Here is a 19,477-nt window from a genome sequence, read left to right as displayed (position 1 = left end):
CCTCCTAGGCACTCTTCTTTCCCACTTTTTTTCATTATTTTCTTTGAGATTTTTTTTTTTTTTTAGTGAGGCAATTGGGGTTAAGTGACTTGCCCAGGGTCACACAGCTAGTAAGTGTCAAGTGTCTGAGGCCGGATTTGAACTCAGGTCCTTCTGAATCCAGGTTCGGTGCTTTATCCACTTTGCCACCTAGCTGCCCTGAGTTTCTCATTGTTTATACATTGCTCATACCCATCATGTGCCTCTCATTGCTCTTTATGGGACACTCATGTCTAATTTTTCAGACAACTATATTCCATGTTTCCTTGCCATTTAACAACATTGGTAGAATCTTAGCAAGAAAAAGATGGGCCTTGTTTTAATAGGAATCTTGGGGTTGGTAAAGAGCTTTGAAATTTGCTGAAGACAATTCAGTCAGCTCTCTCAACTCTGGACCCATCTCATTAGCCACTACTATTTGACCTGGATAAACATACTGAAAGACAGGTTCTAAAAGCTGTCCATCCAGATTCATGTTAAAATCTGGACAATAGGCATTTTTATATCTATTTGGTCTTTCCTATGTGAAGGGAAAGACCAAATTCATTTAATCTCTTTTAGAATGCTCTAAGGCGGGGGGCAGCTAGGTGGCGCAGTGGATAGAGCACTGACTCTGGATTCAGGAGTACCTGAGTTCAAATCCGGCCTCAGACACTTAACACTTACTAGCTGTGTGACCCTGGGCAAGTCACTTAACCCCCATTGCCTCACTAAAAACAAAACAAAAACAAAAACAAAAAAAAAGAATGCTCTAAGGCATTCTGTTGCTTGATGTAATAATATAATGTTATTCACAAAAATGAGTATCTGGAAGAATTTACCATTCATAGGGAAATCCTCTTTGATATAGATGTTTTGCTGGATCTCTTCTATCACAGTGTCAAATACCTTTGCAAACATATGTCTCCTTGTTTTATGCTTTATCTGATGCTGAACAGAGGTTGAACAGAGATATTTCTCTTGTTATATCTTCCAAAGAATCTTGAATGAAATTGATATATCTGGGAAACATTTTCTTGTCAAAGAGAATGTGAAGTGGTACTTTGTTCTACTGAATCATGCTTTTTCATAATCAATAAACAATAAGAAAGATGAGATATTCTCTCTTTCAGTTAATCGTGAAATGGTAAATATCTTGTCGATTGTTGGCTATCATTTGTGAAAAGCAATTTATTTCCTACTTAAGTGAAAATGCCTTTGATTTATATATGGATGACTATCAGAAAGATTTTGTATAGATGGAAGATTAAGCATATAGAACAGTAATTACTGATATTCTCTCTGTTTTTTGGGAGGGGGTATTAATATAGTCCAATTTTTTTGGTTCAGATACTTTGTTATATATCAGTCTTTCAATGCCCACAACTGTGTTGCCTCCAGGACAGATTTCCCATTATCACAGAATTTCTGAGTTGGAAGGGACTTCAGTGGCTGTCTTGTCTGACCCATACCAGAACATATACAATAGGTGGTCTCTAGTCTCTACTTGAAGAATTCCAAGGAAAGAGAACCTCTTAAGGCAGGTCATTCCTTCTCCACAAAAATTTTCAATTGCTTTATTAAATTACAGGGATAAATTGTTTCAATTGCACATTAAATCATTCTCTTATGAATGTATTTTAGTTTATTTATTTATTTACTAATTCTGATTTTAGTTCTTATGAGTTGATAGTTTGACTCTACAGACAGGTGACTCAGGGATAACTCCCATATCAATAGCAAATACTTTTTTAGACTACTAAAATGTAATCTATTTCCTGCTCCATAATATTTGTGATTTTTCCAGCAACTATCAATTCTTTCCTCAAAGTGCTTGTGATAGAGAGACATGAAGCTTCTGTGTAATCTAGAAATCTTTGACCATTCTCATTCTCTCTTCAAAAACCACACTTTCCCCCACATATTCTTCATATTCTCACCTTTCTCTACCTTTGCAGTGAAGTCACCAAGTGGCAATGTATGCTGGATTAATCTGTTCATTTGTAGAATTTATAGAATTTCTCTATCATTTTAGCAATTGCTGCCAGTGCATAAACAATTATTTCCTTGGTGGTCTTTTTGTAAATACTTATCATTAGTAGTACAATACATGATGACCAAATATCTTATAAGATACATTTCTTGTTGTCTTTGGACATATTATAAAACCCACTTCACCAGTTCCCTCCTATGTCTATTCGAGGATTTTGTATGTCATTCTTTCTTTAAGCTGCAAACTCCTTTTCTCTTCAGTTTTCATTTATAGCAAGAATGTCAAGAGTGATATGATTCAACTCTTCTAGCAGTATGACTGCCTGTTATGTCATTGGATAAAGATCTCACATTTAGAGTACAAATAGCAAGACTAAAGTTTATTGATGACTTAAAAATGATTTTAAAAACACTCTTCTCCCTTTCCAATCACACTGCCACTATTACGGCTACAGTAAAATGGAGCCACAAAGGACCAAGGAGTACTTTCTATTTTTCTTTAATAGGTTGCCAGGGGAAAATAAAATCATCACCATGTGGCCAGGCCAGAGGTAACATGACTATTGTAGTTAGCTCCTTTGTTACTTGGAAAACAGACTCATTCTATTACTAGGACCATATTTGTAACTTTCATAACATGGGAAAACTTGCCAGAGTTTACATTTTACTGCCATAGTTTTTAAGAACCCAGTGTCACCTATGCTATGTGTCTAAAACACAATGGTGCATAGGAACAAGACTTGGCAGAGGATTTTGTCCAACATAAAGACTACTCCTTCCAACCTATAAACTTACTAACATAAAGAGCACTGATCAACGTAGATTCAAAAAGCTAAGTAGAAATCCTTCAAGCACAGACTTTGATATATTTTAAAGACACAGAAAAATAATTAAGTGACAATGATTCAGGGTTAGAAAAAAGTCATCCTAACTATCAACTCTCTGTACTTGGCTTCTACCTCTTCTAGGAAGAATGGTTATTTTACTCAAGGAAAAACTGTGAAAAACCTACCTAGACTTTGGAGAATTCCTAAATATTAGGCAGAACATTTCCCTAAGCGCTATCCATGCTTGACTTCACTCCTTCCTTTCTGACAAAGCCTTCTTGATAATTACTTCACTTTATGTATCCCTTTCTTCCCACCTCTAAATTCTGAAACCATGAACCATGGTCAAATTAACTCTGCCATTGTTCTTGGATGGTGTGTTTCAATCTTCCCCCCTTTAGTCCATCCTTATAATTTCCCAGGTCAAAGTGCCTCTCCCTGGCCACTACTCACAAATATATGTTGTTTCCCCTTTAGAAAATAAGTAGTGGATAAAGCACTGGCCCTGGATTCAGGAGTACCTGAGTTCAAATCCGGCCTCAGACACTTAACACTTACTAGCTGTGTGACCCTGGGCAAGTCACTTAACCCCAATTGCCTTACCAAAAAAAAAAAAAAAAAAGAAGTACTTTGAAGGCAGGCTTTTGTACATATATTCCTAAGACTTAGTACAATTGAGGCAGCTAGGTGGCGTAATGGATAGAGCACCGGCCCTGGAGTCAGGATTATCTGAGTTCAAATCCAGCCTCAGACACTTAAGACTTACTAGCTGTGTGACCCTGGGCAAGTCACTTAACCCCAATTGCCTCACTAAGAAAAAAAAAAAAGACAGTACAATGCTTGGCACACAGTAATAAGTGCTTAAATGATTTTCCATTCATTCATTGGATATCAACAGAGACATAAATTTTATGTTGATAATAATAAGCCATAAGCTAGGACTTAATAATTTTCAGTTCACAAAGAACAGAGTCTCTGGGTCACCCAAATACCTCCTATCATCTGAGAAATGTTTGGAATCTTTAATTTACAATATTGTATATTGCTTGGTGTAAAGCAAAGGGGAAAGACAATTTCCCTTTCAAGAGACAAGTTCCATAGAGAATGTTCTATTGAGAATTATATATAAGATAAATCAGCACTCACCTGGGGATTCTGCAAGGTGTTCTTGATTCTCTTCTCTGTCTTGATATTGAATTAAATGTGACCACAAAGCAGACTTCCCCTAAAAGTAAGAGTTTATGAAATGATTCATCAAAATAACTCATATTTCAATAGCATTTTGAATGATGGTGACTAGAGATTCTAAGAGAGGTAAGGAGCAGTATGTGGTACACTGTTTTATTGTTTTCTTGTGGAAGAATCAGAGACAGAGGAAAATTTACTGGTTTATATTCCATTTAATACGAGAGACTTTCTCCAAAAAAAATGGAACCTGATTAAAAAAAAAAAAGAAAAAACTTGGATGCCAAGAAATAGATCAGAAAATCAGGAGGTGGTCACTTCTGATCTTAGGTCAGTCAAAAATTTTCATTGTAATACAGACAATTATCATTACTTGCTTTCCATGCCTTTCTTTCATATATCTTCCTGTTGGCATATCCTTCAAGGTCCAGCTCAAATTCTTCCTTCAAGAAGCCATCTCAAATTTCTCACATTGGAAATTATTCCTCCCTTATCTTATCTCATAACATTAATTAGTATCCTTATGCACTTGTCATATTTTAATTTGTAATTATATTTCTTTCTCTATTAACATCCTATCCTGATACCTTACTATGCCAGAGAAGTGACCTAGATTCACAAAAACAACAAAATGACTGTAAGCAAGCTTTAACAGGCTCTATCAAGAGAAACAGATTGGATATATGTACTAGTGTGGTGAATGTTTGTCACAATAATTCTCAAAGGCTATCTATTTAATTGTAGAGAGGTTGTGATATCATCCATAAAAAGTACCTACACTGATGATAATGTTTCTTATTTACCTTTTTATCTTCCCAATGCTTAGCACAGTACATGGTGTTTGTTGAATGAATGACATTTAAGACCTTATTATTTAGATGATAGACTTTATCAATACGAAATATAACTACTTAAATATGTGTGTGTGTATTTGAAGGGGGAAAGAAGCCTAATCAAGAGAGGTGATAGAAATCAGAAGAGGAAAACTAAAAGGATAAGAATTGAGAAATTAGTTGATCTTTTCAAATGGTTTTGCCTGTTCTTAGTGTAGAAAAAAGATGCTAGTAAAGTTTTCCTTAAGCAGTGTCAGATAGTCATTTAAAATTTACCAATCACCAAGGAGACAGACACTGTATGGATTAACAGTCTGACATAACAGGCATAGTCTCTCTCTAGGTATTTTCAAAATAATTTAAACTTTTTTAGTTCAGGAAGCAAGATTTCTGAAACTGCCTTTGGTTAACAAGTGCATTTGTTATTCAATGAATGAAATACAAATAGTAAATAATAACAACACACATCCAGTAACCTTTTTAAAACTGAAAAATCCCAGCTCATCAGTAATGATTTTAATTCCCTATTGCTGTGACACATTTTCCAATAGGTTTTCTTGTATCTTACAGTTTTAAATGGCTCTTCTTAATATTGCCTACCTGCTTGACCTGAAGGCCATGGCTCCATATTCTTTCCAGCAGGTCACATAGGCTGGCAATTAAAGTATTCTCCTCCAAACCTGTTATGTTTGCTTCACCATGGCCAAGTTCCACTGCTTCATGTCCCATCTTTTCCACCAACATGCGTTTTGTCTGCAAACATCAGTTATGCTCAATATTGCTAGTTTCAGCCACAAAACAAAATTAATCAAATAAGAGATAGAGAAAGATGAGGGTTTTTTCTTTATTCTTCCATAGATAGATCAACTTTGGGCATATTGTTTAATTTCTGTGTATCTGACAATTAGAGTAATTATCATCTTAGCTACTTTGAAGCAAGGAAGATGATGTGACTAGAAATTAGATAACTTCTATTAGGCAGCTTTTTGCCAAAAGATTCCATGTACAACTCTAATGATATGAATGGCATTGGTCTTTTCATAACACTGGGAAATGGAATCAAAGAGCAAAAAAACCCCTCTCAAACATCAGAATTTTGGAATACATACAAATAATTATTATAATCATGTCAAGTCCCCAGTGATATGATATTTGGGATTGGCTTTCAAATTAGCCAGGCCCTTTGATTTTCTTCCCTCTTTTCATTCCCCATTTCTTCATATCTTTGATGGGCAGCTAGGTGGTGCAGAGGATAGAACACCAGCCCTGGAGTCAGGAGGACCTGAGTTCAAATCTGGCCGCAGACACTTGACACTGACAAGCTGTGTGACCCTGGGCAAGTCACTTAACCCCAATTGCCTCACAAAAAAACCGAACTAAATTAAATCATCATATCTCTGTTTCTAAGAACTGCTAAAAAAATGAACAGAAAGTAGAAAGAAGATAATTTAAATATGTTTTAGTAGCTCTTGGAAAATACATGGTGAAAGAGGACATTAAAATTATCACATGAAATCAAGTTGGAGGATTACATATAGATTTGATTTCTTTGGAGTTATTTATGCCCTAAAGTGGACGTGGAAAATTGATAGCTGAAATGTGTGGCATGTAAATATATGTGTGTTAAGAGGTACAGATAGACATGTGTAACCACAAAATAATATATTTTTACAAAGGCAACCCACTATTAATTGTAATAAGCCTGTTTGGTGTAAAAGATTCCCTCTGGGGAGCAATGAGAGAAAACCTTTATGGAGAAAAGTTTTAGTAGGAGATGACGGGCCAAATTCTGGAAATTCTTGAATGCCAAGTTGAGTAATTTCAACTTGATCATACATGCCACAGGCCATAGGGGAGTCCATGGACATTTCAAAACATTGGTAAGCACTAGAAAGTAACTGACCACATAAAAATTTTTATATGAAACTAAATGGTTCATAAAAGGATTACAATTTTAGTTTTATATTAACAGTAAAGAGAAACAATAATACATACCTTCATTCTACATTCTTTTAGTAAGCCTTCTACAAATTTCCAGTTGGTCTGAGCTATGACTGCTGGAGAGAGATCTGACAATTTGGGTTGTCTCAGATTTTTTCCTAAACTCCTTGCTTCCTGCATGTATTTCTAAAAATCAAACAGCATTATGAATGCATGAACATCAGTCTATTTATCTTCTTACTTACAGGCAAACAAATGTGGGAACAAAGGTAAAAGGTGATTGTATGTGTACATGCAACAGTAAATTAGCTAAGGTTTAGAGTACAAAAAGTGACACTAACATTATTATTAAATAATAACAATTCATATTTTTATAGTGCTTTGTAGATTGCAAAGTGATCTCACAATAATCCTGTGAAGTGAATAGCATTAAGTCATCTTACCTCTATTATCACAGGTGAGGGAACTGAGGTTCAGAGAGGAGCCTCAGTTCCTATGAGTCACATGGCTAGTGTCACAGATACATAGGTGGACATAAATGGTTCTCCTTTAATTTAAGGGAAGGATTTGAGATTCTATGGGAATGTGTAATAAGTTCCTTGAATTCTATGTATATTTAAGGTACTGTTTTCCTTAGGAGAAAATACAAATCAGAATAAAAATTGTTCATATGCTGTTGCCTGGAGATGAGATTGGCTAATTCTACCTGCTCTTTCTCAAACAATTTAAAAATTGTATTGTATCTTTTTCATGTTTAAATTACATTAAAGACAAAGTAAAATTAAACTTACAAATATCAACTCTTATTAATCTTTTAAAATTCCATACTAGAGGACAAATGAGTAAGGGAATATTGTGAAATTAAATATGTAAGTTATATAGATAGATAAAACTTTAAGTTTACAGTTTTTAAATGAATAAAGAAATGGAAATAACAAAGTGCTGCTATGAGAACCAGAGCATTCATATTTCTGAAAACTCAAGCTTACATTCATGTGATTTGGTGATTATCTATCTATCTATCTATCTATCTATCTATCTATCTATCTATCTATCTATCTATCTATCTATCTATCTATCTGTCATCAGATTCTTTTGTCAAATTGGATAGTTAGTAGCACTGTATGAGATTTGTATTACTCCAATCTTGGATAATCCTGAAAGAGAGGATCAAGGGACTCAAAATTAATAAAGTGAAGACAAACGTATGGTTTCTTATTGTATTTATGGAGGAAAAAGTAAATTTCTTTTCCATCTTTGAAACACTTACCATGCAGCATACTTAATTCTTTGAGGGTAGGAAATTTGCTATTTTAAAAAAATTTGCTAAAGTCCAAATCTAGAAACTACCAAATCCAATAGTGGGATTATTTCTCTAAAAGGACTTGTTCCCTTTTAAGAAAAGAGTTTTCCCCAACTTTTAATTAAATGCCATACTCTTCCCCAAGGCTGAAAATTTTGAATTCAGAAAATAACTTGATTAGTATTTCTTAGAAAATTTTCATCTTTCTTATCATTTCTCTATTAAGCCAGAATTAAAATTAAAATGAAAAAGTTTTCATATAAAGAAAACATACTCAACTGAATAAATTTTTGTGATTTTTACAAAAGGAATAAAACTGGTCTTAAGAATGAAAAAATTGTTACTGGGGTTTATTTTTTTAGGGAAGAGAAAATACAAAAGCAGAGAAGATGACTAAAAATTTTAAAGCTTTGGAGATAAGAGATAGTATAATAAAAACAAGTATGTCTCCAAGAAAAAATTACTGATACAAAAGGTCATATGTCTTTATACTTGGTAAAAAAAAAGAGAGGAATGAGTATGGCAGAAATTAGGCATAGACCAACATCTTACACCTTATACTAAAATAAGGTCAAAATGGGTACATGATTTATACATAAAAGGTGATACCATAGGTAAATTAGGAGAAGAAGGAATAGTCTATTTTTCAGATCTTTGGAAAGGAGAACAGTTTATGACCAAACAACAGATAGAGAATATTATGAAATTCAAAATGGATTATTTTGATTACATTAAATTAAAAAGGTTTTGTACAAACAGAAGCAATGCATCCAAAATTAGAAGGGATGCAGAAAGCTGGGAAACAATTTTTATGGCCAATACTTCTGATAAAGGCCTCATTTCTAAACTATATCGAGAACTATATCAAATTTATAAGAATCCAAGTCATTCTCCAACTGAGAAATGGTCAAAGGCAGTTTTCTGATGAAGAAATCAAAGCTATCTATTGCTATATGAAAAAATGCTCTAGGTACCACCTGACACCTATCAGATTAGCTAATATGACAAAAAAAGGAAAATGATAAATGTTGGAGAAGCTGTGGAAAAATTGGAACACTAATGCATTGTTGGTGGAGCTGTGAATGGATCCAACCATTCTGAAGAGCAATTTGGAATTATGCCCAAAGGGCTATAAAGCTGTGCATACCCAGCAATACCACTTTTGGGTCTTTTCCTCAAAGAGATAATAAAAAAGGGAAAAGGACTCACATGTACAAAAATATTTATAGCTGCTCTTTTTGTGGTGGCAAGGAATTGGAAATTGAGGGGATGCCCATCAATTGGGGAATGGCTGAACAAGTTATGGTATATGAATGTAATGGAATTCTATTGTGTTGTAAGAAACAATGAGCAGTGGGAGGTCAGAAAAACCTGTAAGGACTTGCATGAACTGATGATGAGTGAGATGAGCAGAACCAGAACATTAATACAAAGTATCATCAACATTATGTGTTGATCAACTGTGATAGACTAGATTCTTCTCACCAATCCAACGGTACAAGAAAGTTCTAAAGGACTCATGATGGAAAAGGCTCTCCAAATCCAGGGAAAAGATGGGGAACTGTGGAATATTGATGCTGAGTGGACCATACTATTTCTTTTGTTTTTGGTGCTGTTGTTTTTCTGTTTTGATGTTTTTCCTTTTTGCTCTGATTCTTCTTTTATAACATGACTAATGCAGAAATATGTTTAATGTTATTATATATATATATATATATATATATATATATATATATATATATATATATATATATATATATATATATATATATATATATATATATATATATATATATATATATATATATATATAAACCTATATCAGGTTACCTGCTGTCTGGGGGGGGAGGGGAGGGAGGGAGAAAAATTTGAAATTGGAAATCTAAACAAATGTTGAAAACTAAAAAAAATAAATTAACTAATTTTTTAAAAAGGGAGGAATGAAAGAGTGCTAAAAAAAACAAACAGCAAAAGAATGTTGACAGCAAATGGAAAGACAGCACATTCCTAGTTCAAGTGAAGCAAATGGATAAAGGGTCTAAAGATACTAGGGCTATGGCATTCAGGTACATGCAAGAGTCAAACATCTGGAAAAACAGCTTTCAGCTAAAGGACATACCAGGCAGCATTCAGAGAAGGATTTTTTAGGAAGCTGTGCAGGAAGAGGTGGCCCCTGATCCCACTCCCAAAATGTCTTGGAATTCTGACAGATCAAAAGTTCCTGGGAAGGCTAAAACGATGTAGATATGCCAATGCCAGAAAAGCAAAAAAGAAAAAGAGACAAGAGACAAGCAAAAGAAGCATGCATATGATCTATTCACAGCATAAAGACACGGGGAAGGGGGAATCCATACCAGATCATGGACAAAGAACAATGAAGAGGGTATGCTGGAATTGACAAGCAGTGTTTCAAATAATATCTGCATGTTCACATGAACAAAAGTAAAGTACTTAGAAATGATAATATTTTGCTTTATTTCCACACACTTGGATTTAGAAATGGTTAATAAGTCTATTGAAGATACTTTTGTTATTTTTTTTACTGTAAATCATACTTGAAATGTAATTATGTAGATATTAGTGATTTATGGTATATGATAATTTTATTTTCAAGTAGCACAAATAAAGCATAAGAGTCACAACTATAGTTAAAATTTTTCTTGAAACATGATACTAGGGAGAAAACAAAAGCAAGAGAAAACACGAAAAATGATGCTTATAGGATGCACGGGCATTTTCTGAGCCATTCTCATAAATGAATCAATCAACATGAATTTATTGAGCACCTTGTTCTTCTTGTTTAGTTGCTTTCAGCTACCATTTCCTTCTCCAGCTCATTTTATAGATGAGGAACTGAGGTAAACAGGGTTAAATGACTTGACTAAGGTCACACAGTTAGTAAGTGTCTGAGGTCAAACTTGAACTCATGAAGATGAGTCTTCCTGACTTCAGGTCTGTTACTCTACCCACTGTGCCACCTAGCACCTACCATGTTCTAAATGCTGAGAATACCAATAATGCCTAAGTTTTTTCTTTCTGTATGAAATATTGTGAGACAAATTTGGCAAGAACCTGTCTCTACTTGAGATTTTTTTCACTTAAAATGAAAAAGAAAACTTTTAAATAAAGAGGAAAAAGAGAAGTTACTTTTTCCATGTCAATCATGAGTATAATTTTTTTAAAAATTTAAGTTGCTTTTTTAAAAAAAGAATGTATATTTGGGTTAAATATGAATGATTATGTAATAACTATTTGGATAAACTGATATCAGGAATGTTTAGAAAAAACACATTATATTTATATACTGAAGGACAAGAGAAGTTGAATGACTGAATTCTTTAACTCTGAGTCTGAGGCAAAATTTGGAAGTACATTACATACCTCTTTTAAGTCATTGTCTAATCCAACATGTTCTGAATGTTGTCTTAGGCGATCTTTCCTACGCTGTGCTGTGGCACTCCGGCTAACCCAGCGACTGAAATAATCACATCCAAAAATTTTCAGGTTAAAACAAAGTAGGGTTTCCATTTTTAATAAGGAAAAGAAATTATCTAATCTTGAAAATACAATATTTCATGGCTGCTGGATGCATTCACTCATTCAATAAGCATTTATTAAGTGCCTACAAAGCCAGTTCCACATTAAAATGATGTTACATCGTTATATGTCTAAAATAATATAAACATATATGTAATTTTTAATGATAATTACCCTTTACATTTAGGTCATGAATCCATTTGGAATTTGTTGTGGTATATGGTATAAGATCACACACAAAGAAACATATATATTCTGTTTGATGTTTTTTGCCTTTATGTCAGATTCATTTCCCACTAATCCCCTCAGGTCCACAATGAATCCTCCTTTGTAAAAATACAGAAACCTTGTTGGACAAGATATATAATAGTATTTCAATCTATTAGTTACTCCTAATGCTTGTTGACTTGGCTCTACCACATGAGGAGCATTTTTCTTTATTCCCCCTCTTGCACCTTCATGGTGTTTGTGTTGTTGTTTTTTTTTTTTTTAAGTGAGGCAACTGGGGTTAAGTGATTTGCCCAGAGTCACACAGCTAGTAAGTATTAAGTGTCTGAGGTCGGATTTGAACTCAGGTACTCCTGACTCCAGGGCTGGTATTTTATCCACTACACACCACCTAGCTGCCCCCATGGTGTATTTTTTTTTAATGTTTTTTTTTTTTTTTGTGAGGCAATTGGGGTTAAGTGACTTTCCCAGGGTCACACAGCTAGTAAGTGTTAAGTGTCTGAGGCCGGATTTGAACTCAGGTACTCCTGAATCCAGGGCCAGTGCTTTATCCACTGCGCCATCTAGCTGCCCCCCCCATGGTGTATTTTTTAAAAAGTAGTATCTTATTTTTTATTTTTCCCCCACTATGATGTACTTTATTGAATTGCATTGACATACATCATTATCAACAAATTTTCAAGTTCCCAATAATTTGTGGAAGATCATTTCACTACAATCTCGAATGATTTAACTGTAAGCAAAAGGAATAGTCTGAGAACATCTTGGACTGCAATTTCAGGAAGTGTCACAAAACTCCTAAGGAATCTAGGGGTTATATTGTCATATATTAAGAGAAGGACTGGCTGATGGTATTCACCAACTGATGAGATAAAAATACCAGATTGAATAATTACAAGCCACGATTAAATCAGTCATGCCTAATGGTCTGAAGATAGGCTATATAGTAATATCGATCATAGATATGATCTTTGCTGTATTCTTTTTAAACATGGGACACAAATAATGGTATTTCTCTACAAATTGGATATGAATGTCAACAAAATAGAGAAAAAGTCAGGGGAGAGAAAGTCCATAGATCCTTATACTAGGTTTGATACTACGACGATTGACTCTCCATCACACCTTACACAACAGCCATTCTAAGTCTTCTCTTCTCTCAACAAACCTACTACAACATCTCACCTTCCAACAATAGCTTAGAATTTACTTAGAAAATAGAGGATATCCTTTTTGATCTGCCTCCAAAAGGTAATATTTTATTAAAAGAACATGAAACATTAATACAAACATCTAAATTTGTTTAGTAACCACTTATAGCTAATTTAAATGAAGACTATACTTTTTCTTTTATGTCCATTACAATTACTGCCTAGCAAACACTCTCCTCCAATTCCATGAGAAAAATGCTTTGCATTTCTCTTAGTAGTAGTTACTAGAAGCATTCTTTCACATGATTAAAAGTTTTTAAATTCTTCTTTTAGGAACTACTTATTCGTATCCATTGACTACTTATCTTTTGAGGAATGGCTGTTGATTTTATATATCACTATTAGTTGTCTACATAATTTGATATCAAACCGTTACCTGAGAAATCGGATAGAAAGATTTTATATATTAATTTTATTTTTTATAAGTCAACTACTTCCCTCCTTATCTTGAATGAATTAATTTTGTATTAGACTTTCAATTTCATGTAATCAAAATAATCTAGTTTATTTTTTTAATTGCCTCTATCCCCTTTTTTGGTTAAGAATATTATTGATAGCTTATATAGCTTCATTTGAAGAGCGCCTGTTTACATCCTTCGGATAGTTATCAACTGAAGTATGACTCATTCTCCTTTATGTTTCTATTCCATATATGTATATACACATGTATCTTTAATATTAGACTTTTATCAGAGAGTATGCTGGGAAGATCCTTTCAAAATTAATTGTTTCCCTTGTGATTTTAACCACATTCATTTAACTTGTACAGAAGTCTTTCAATTTTATGAAACCAGAATTACGAATTATTTCTTATTTAGACTAACTTTTCAATTATCAAGCATTTACTTCTCCCCCATTTCCTATCCACTACCACTAGAAAAAAAAGAAAAAGAAAGCTCTTGTAATAAAAAATTAAGGTCAAGCAAAACTAATTCTCATATTAGCCATGTCCCAAAATGTGTCTTATTCTACATATTTAGTACAATACTGATATTCAGAAGGTGGGTAGCATTCTTTATCATCAATACTTTGAAATTATGGCTGACTATTGCAATCATTTTTACAATTTTGTTATTATAGTAGAAACTGTTCTTTTGGTTCTGCTCACTTCACTCTGCATCAATTCTTAAAAGTTTTTCCAGGTTTCGAGCAGAACCAGAAGAACATTGTACACAGTATCATCAGCACTGAGTGTTGATCTACTGTGATGGACTATATTCTTCTCACCAATGCAATGGTACAGAAGAGTTCCAGGGAACTCATGACAGAAGAGGATCTCCAAATCCAGGAAAAAAAAAAAAAGAACTGTGGAGTATAGATGCTGAATGAACCATACTATTTCTTTTGTTTTGGGTGCTGATGTTTTTCTATTTTGAGGTTTTTCGTCATTGCTCTGATTTTTCTCTTATAACATGACTAATGCAGAAATATGTTCAATGTGTATGTATATATATACATATATATATATATATAACCTGTATCAGATTATCTGCTGTCTAGGGGAGGGGAGGGAAGGAGAAAAATCTGAAATTGGAAAGCTTGAATAAACAAAAGTTGAGAACTATCTTTACATGTAACGGGAAAAAAATACTTTATTAATTAAACAACAAAAAAAAAGTTTTTCCAGGTTTCTCTGAAAATGTCTTTCTTCTTTTTAACAACACAATAATATTCCACTACCCCAAATAACGTGTATCCCCTTAGTTTCCAGTTCTTTGCTGCCACAAAAAGAGCTATTATAAATATTTTGGTGAAAATAAGGAGTCAGGTTTTTTCCTATCCAAGTTCATAGAGGCCCTGAAGTCTATCCTTGTGGGTTCCATGAGTTTAGAAGCCCTTAGATAAACTCTCAGATACTTTATTGGAAAAACCTCTAGTGTTTCTTCATTATAGACAAGGCAAGTTATTTATTTTTTTCCTATGGTGAGGGGAAAGGATTAGAAATTTTTTTACTTTTGCCATTTCAATTTTTTATTTATTTTAAACATTTTTGTCTTTTTAAATTTTGAGTTCCAAATTGTCTTCCTCCCTCTCTCAGCCCCCATCTACTAAGTCAAGCAATATATCAATTATGCATATAAAAATCATGCAAAACATTTCCATATCAGCCATATTTCAAAAAAAGGCAAGAAAAATAAAATAGGAAAATAATACTTGAATAATAAATAAAATAATACTCAGAATTCATTAGCACTCTCTCTGGTGGGGGGGATAGTATTTTTTTATCATGAGTCCTTTGGAATTGTCTTAGATCATTGTATTGATCAGAGTAGTCAAGTCTTTCACAGTGATCATCATTACAACATTGCTGTTATTGTGCACTTCTTCTCACTTTACTTTGCTGATACATATAGGTCTTAACATGTTTTTCTGAAACCACTCCCTCATAATTTCTTATAGCACAACAGTACTCCACACACACACACACACACACAATATAGTACTCCATCACAATCATATGCCACAACTTGCCACAATAATCCATTCCCCAATGTGTGATCATCCCCTCAATTTCCAATCCTTTGCCACCACAAAAAGAGCTGCTATAAATATTTTGTGCATATAGGTCCTTTTCTTTTTTCTTTCATCTCTTTGGGATACAGAGCTAGTATTAGTGCTATTGCTTGGTCAAAGAGTATGCATAGTTTTGTAGCCTTTTCAGCATAATTCCAAATTGCTCTCCAGAATGGTTGGACCAGCTCATTACTTCACCAACAGTTCATTAGAGTACCTATTTTTCTCTCATCCCCTCCAGCATTTGTCATTTCTCATAGGTGGGACCTCAGAGTTGTTTTAATTTGCATTTCTCTAATCAATAGTGATTTAGAGCATTTTTTCACAGATAGCATTGATTTCTTCTGAAAATCACCTATTTATATCCTTTGACCATCAGTTGGGGAATGGTTATTATTTTTATAAATTTGACTCAATTCTATATTCAGTATATATTTTAGAAATGTCAAATTAGTATTTTTCTTTGAGGCTTTTTGGGTAACTTTTTCACATCACTGTCTTCTTCTAAATGTATATCATGGTCTTCCCTGTCAGCCTAGTAGTTTTTTGTTTTTTTGCTGGGCAATGAGGGTTAAGTGACTTGCCCAGGGTCACACTGCTAGTAAGTGTCAAGTGTCTGAGGCCGGATTTGAACTCAGGTACTCCTGAATCCAGGACCGGTGCTTTAGCCACTGCTCCACCTAGCTGCCCAGCCTAGTAGTTTTTTTTATGGCCAAATTCTTTTTTAGTTGTTTGCTCATTTTCCAATCCTATTTCTTGACTTTGAACTTTATGTTAAAGTTGGGCTCTGATGGCCTGGGAGTAGTGAGGCACTGTCTCAAGCTTCAGGCTTTTTTCTGGTGGTTTACAAGTTTTTTATGCTTCCTAGGTGGTGTAATTCTCAGAGAGATGAGTCACTGCTCTTCTGGTCTGCATTCTGGTCTTTATCCTGCTCTCCTGCAGATACACTTTGCAGTCCTCTTTGCCGTGGGACTGTGACCAGGGTGTGTGCTCCCTTGTGTCCAATCACCAGTGCTCCTCTCTGCATACCCAGTGCAACCCAGAACTGCATATAGGCAACAGAGTTGCCAGTTTTCATTTGCTGTACTCAGTGCCAGCAAAGATTCCCCTGTAATCTCTTTCTGAGCAGTTGTCTGACCCACTTAGTGTCTCTGAACTGAGAACTCCTGAAGCTGCTGCTATTGCCATTGCTGCTGCTGCCACATCATGTCTAGACTCTAGATAGGCCTCCATTCTGGTGTCAAAGATGTCTCCTGATGACCTCCTAAGTTTTCTTTTTTTTTACTTAAGTGAATTTTATCCCCCCCAATTACATGTAAAATAGTTTTCAACATTCATTTTTGTAAGATTTTGAGTTCCAAATTTTTCTCTCTCCTTCCCTTCCCTCCTCCCTGCCCAACACAACAAGTAATCTTATATAGGATACTTATGTACAATCATGTTAAACATATTTCCACATTGGTCATGTTGTGAAAGAAGGATCAGAACAAAAGGGAAAAAGCATAAGAAAGAAAAAAAAAGTGAACATAGTATGCTTTGATCTGCATTCAGATTCCATAGTTCTTTTCCTCGATGTGGAGAGCATTTTCCATCACAAGTCTTTTTGGAATTGTCTTGGATCATTGTACTGCTGGGAAGAACTCCTAAGTTTTTTTAGGCCAGAGAAATTTCTCACCTGACATTATCACTTTGCCATTCCAAAATTTGATTTTAAGTGTTATTTTAAAGTTGCTTGAAGGGGAATCTTGAAAGTTCAGCTAAGTTGCTTCCTCTAATCCACTATCTTGGCTTTGCTAGTTATTTGTCTTTGATGACTTATTGTTTACCATTTTGAGAAAAGGTATATAAATATTACTGTGCTTTCCAGGGTTCAATAAACCCAAAGGCTATTATAGATAATTGGGTACGGACTCAATGTTTAACCAAAACTGCTTGGAAAAAAATTTTTCGAAACTAAAGATTTACTAATGATGATTTCCAAATCTAATGACCTCTTATAAATCTTTATCTCTTTAAATCATTTGATACTATTGACTACCTTTCTCTTCAATATCTTCTTTTCTCTGTGTTTTCTTTTTCTTTTTTTTTAGTGAGGCAATTGGGGTTAAGTGACTTGCCCAGGGTCACACAGCTAGTAAGTGTTAAGTGTCTGAGGCCGGATTTGAACTCAGGTACTCCTGACTCCAGGGCCAGTGCTCTATCCACTGCGCCATCTAGCTGCCCCCTTCTCTGTGTTTTCTTGACGTTGCACTGTCTTGGTTTTCTTTTCACCTATTGGATTGTTCTTTCACAGTCTCCTTGTTAAGTCAGTATCCATGTGAGTCTTCAGTCAGTGAGCATTTATTAAGTGCCTATAATTTGCCAAGCATGTGCTCAATGATGACTAGAGATACCAAAAAAAAAAAAAAAAAAAGGGCAAAAGACAGTCCTTGGCCTCAAAGAGAACAAAATCAAATGGGAAACACAATAAACAAAAAAATATGTATAAACCCTACCAATCCATAAGATTATTGGTTCTTTAAGGGTAAGGCCTATCTTTTGCTTCTTTTTGTATCCTCTGTGCTTAGCACAGTGTGTAGCAACTAGAAAGTGCTAAATAAGGGTTTATTGACCAACTGATAGGAACATGATAAAAACATCATGATATATATATGATAAAGAGGAAATAATTAACAGAGGGAAGTGTTGGGAAAACCTTCCTGAAGAAGGTGGGATTTTAGCTGGAACTTAAAAGAAGTCAGGAAAGCCAGGAGGTGGAGATGAGAGGGAGACATGGTAAGAAGAATGGAAAGTGGGGGGGGTGGGAGAGTGCTAGGTTAAGATGGGCTTTGATTGCCAAACAGGTGAGAGGGAGCATTAGAGTTTATTGGGTGATGGAGGGAGGTATAAATAATATGATTGGACCTGTACTTTAGGAAAATCACTTTGGTAGCTGACTAGAGGATTGACCAGAGTGTGGAGAGACACTAGTGACAGGCAGACCAATCAGCAGGGTATTGCAAGAATCCAGGCATGAAATGATGAGGGTTGCAGCAGTATAATGGCAGTATCAGAGGAGAGAAGAGACTGTACTTGAAAGAAGTTACGAAAGTGAAATCAACAGACCTTGGCAACAGATTGGATATATGGGGTGAGAGAAAGTAAAGAGTCCAGGATACCAAGGCTGTGAGCCTGGGGGACTGAGGATGGTGGTATACCTGATAGTAATGGAGACGTTTGGAAGCGGAGATGGTTTAGGGAGAAAGATAATGAGTTCTCTTTTGGACATATTGACCTTAAGATATCTACTGGACCTCCAGTTTAAGATATCTGCGAGACTAGAGGTAATCAGAGAGGGTAGATAGGCAGATAAGTAGATAGACAGGACAGACAGGCTCCATAGGCAGCATGGAGATAACAATTAAATCCATAGGAGCTGATGAGATCACTAAGTGAAATAGTATAGAGGGAGAAGGGACGAGGGGAGGACAGAGCTCTCTGGGACATCCAAGTTAGTGGGCATGGCCTGTATGTGGATCCAGCAAAGAAGAATGAGAAAAGCAAGGGAAAGTGGTACCTTGAAAATTTAAGAGAAAAGAGTATTAACAGGGTGACTTGATAGTGCCTAAGGTTGCAGAGAGGTCAAGATGAGGGAAGACTGAGAAAAGGAATAGGATCTGGCAATTGGAAGATCACTAGTAACTAAATGTGAGTGTACTACAAAGGTATTAATTAGGCCCTCTTCTTTTTCCCCTCTATCTTCCTGGTCATCTCATCAGTTGTTATGGGTTTTAATATAATTTCTATGCAAATGACTCCAAGATCTAGCCCTAGACTCTCTCCTGAGTTCCAGTCTTATATCATCACCTGGACATTTTATAAGCATCTCAGACTCAATATGTTAAAACC

At 34.9% G+C, this 19,477-nt stretch overlaps 1 protein-coding gene across 2 annotated transcripts in view; it reads right to left on the bottom strand.

Annotated features, from left to right (window-relative positions):
- Positions 1-19,477, bottom strand: part of DENND5B (DENN domain containing 5B) — a 191,351-nt gene that overhangs the window by 60,661 nt on the left and 111,213 nt on the right. For both annotated transcript variants that reach the window (XM_043965769.1, XM_043965770.1), the window contains 4 exons: positions 11,481-11,574; positions 6,851-6,982; positions 5,456-5,608; positions 3,984-4,062 (listed from right to left, as the gene is read on the bottom strand). In XM_043965769.1, coding sequence (XP_043821704.1) covers positions 3,984-4,062; positions 5,456-5,608; positions 6,851-6,982; positions 11,481-11,574 — 458 coding nt within the window. The remainder of the gene's footprint in view (positions 1-3,983; positions 4,063-5,455; positions 5,609-6,850; positions 6,983-11,480; positions 11,575-19,477) is intronic.

This window comes from Dromiciops gliroides, chromosome 5 (genome assembly GCF_019393635.1).
Source record: "Dromiciops gliroides isolate mDroGli1 chromosome 5, mDroGli1.pri, whole genome shotgun sequence".
In the NCBI taxonomy this organism is placed as follows: Eukaryota; Metazoa; Chordata; class Mammalia; order Microbiotheria; family Microbiotheriidae; genus Dromiciops; species Dromiciops gliroides.
Note: the sequence above shows the minus strand (reverse complement) of the source record. Positions and strands in the feature narration are given on the sequence as shown.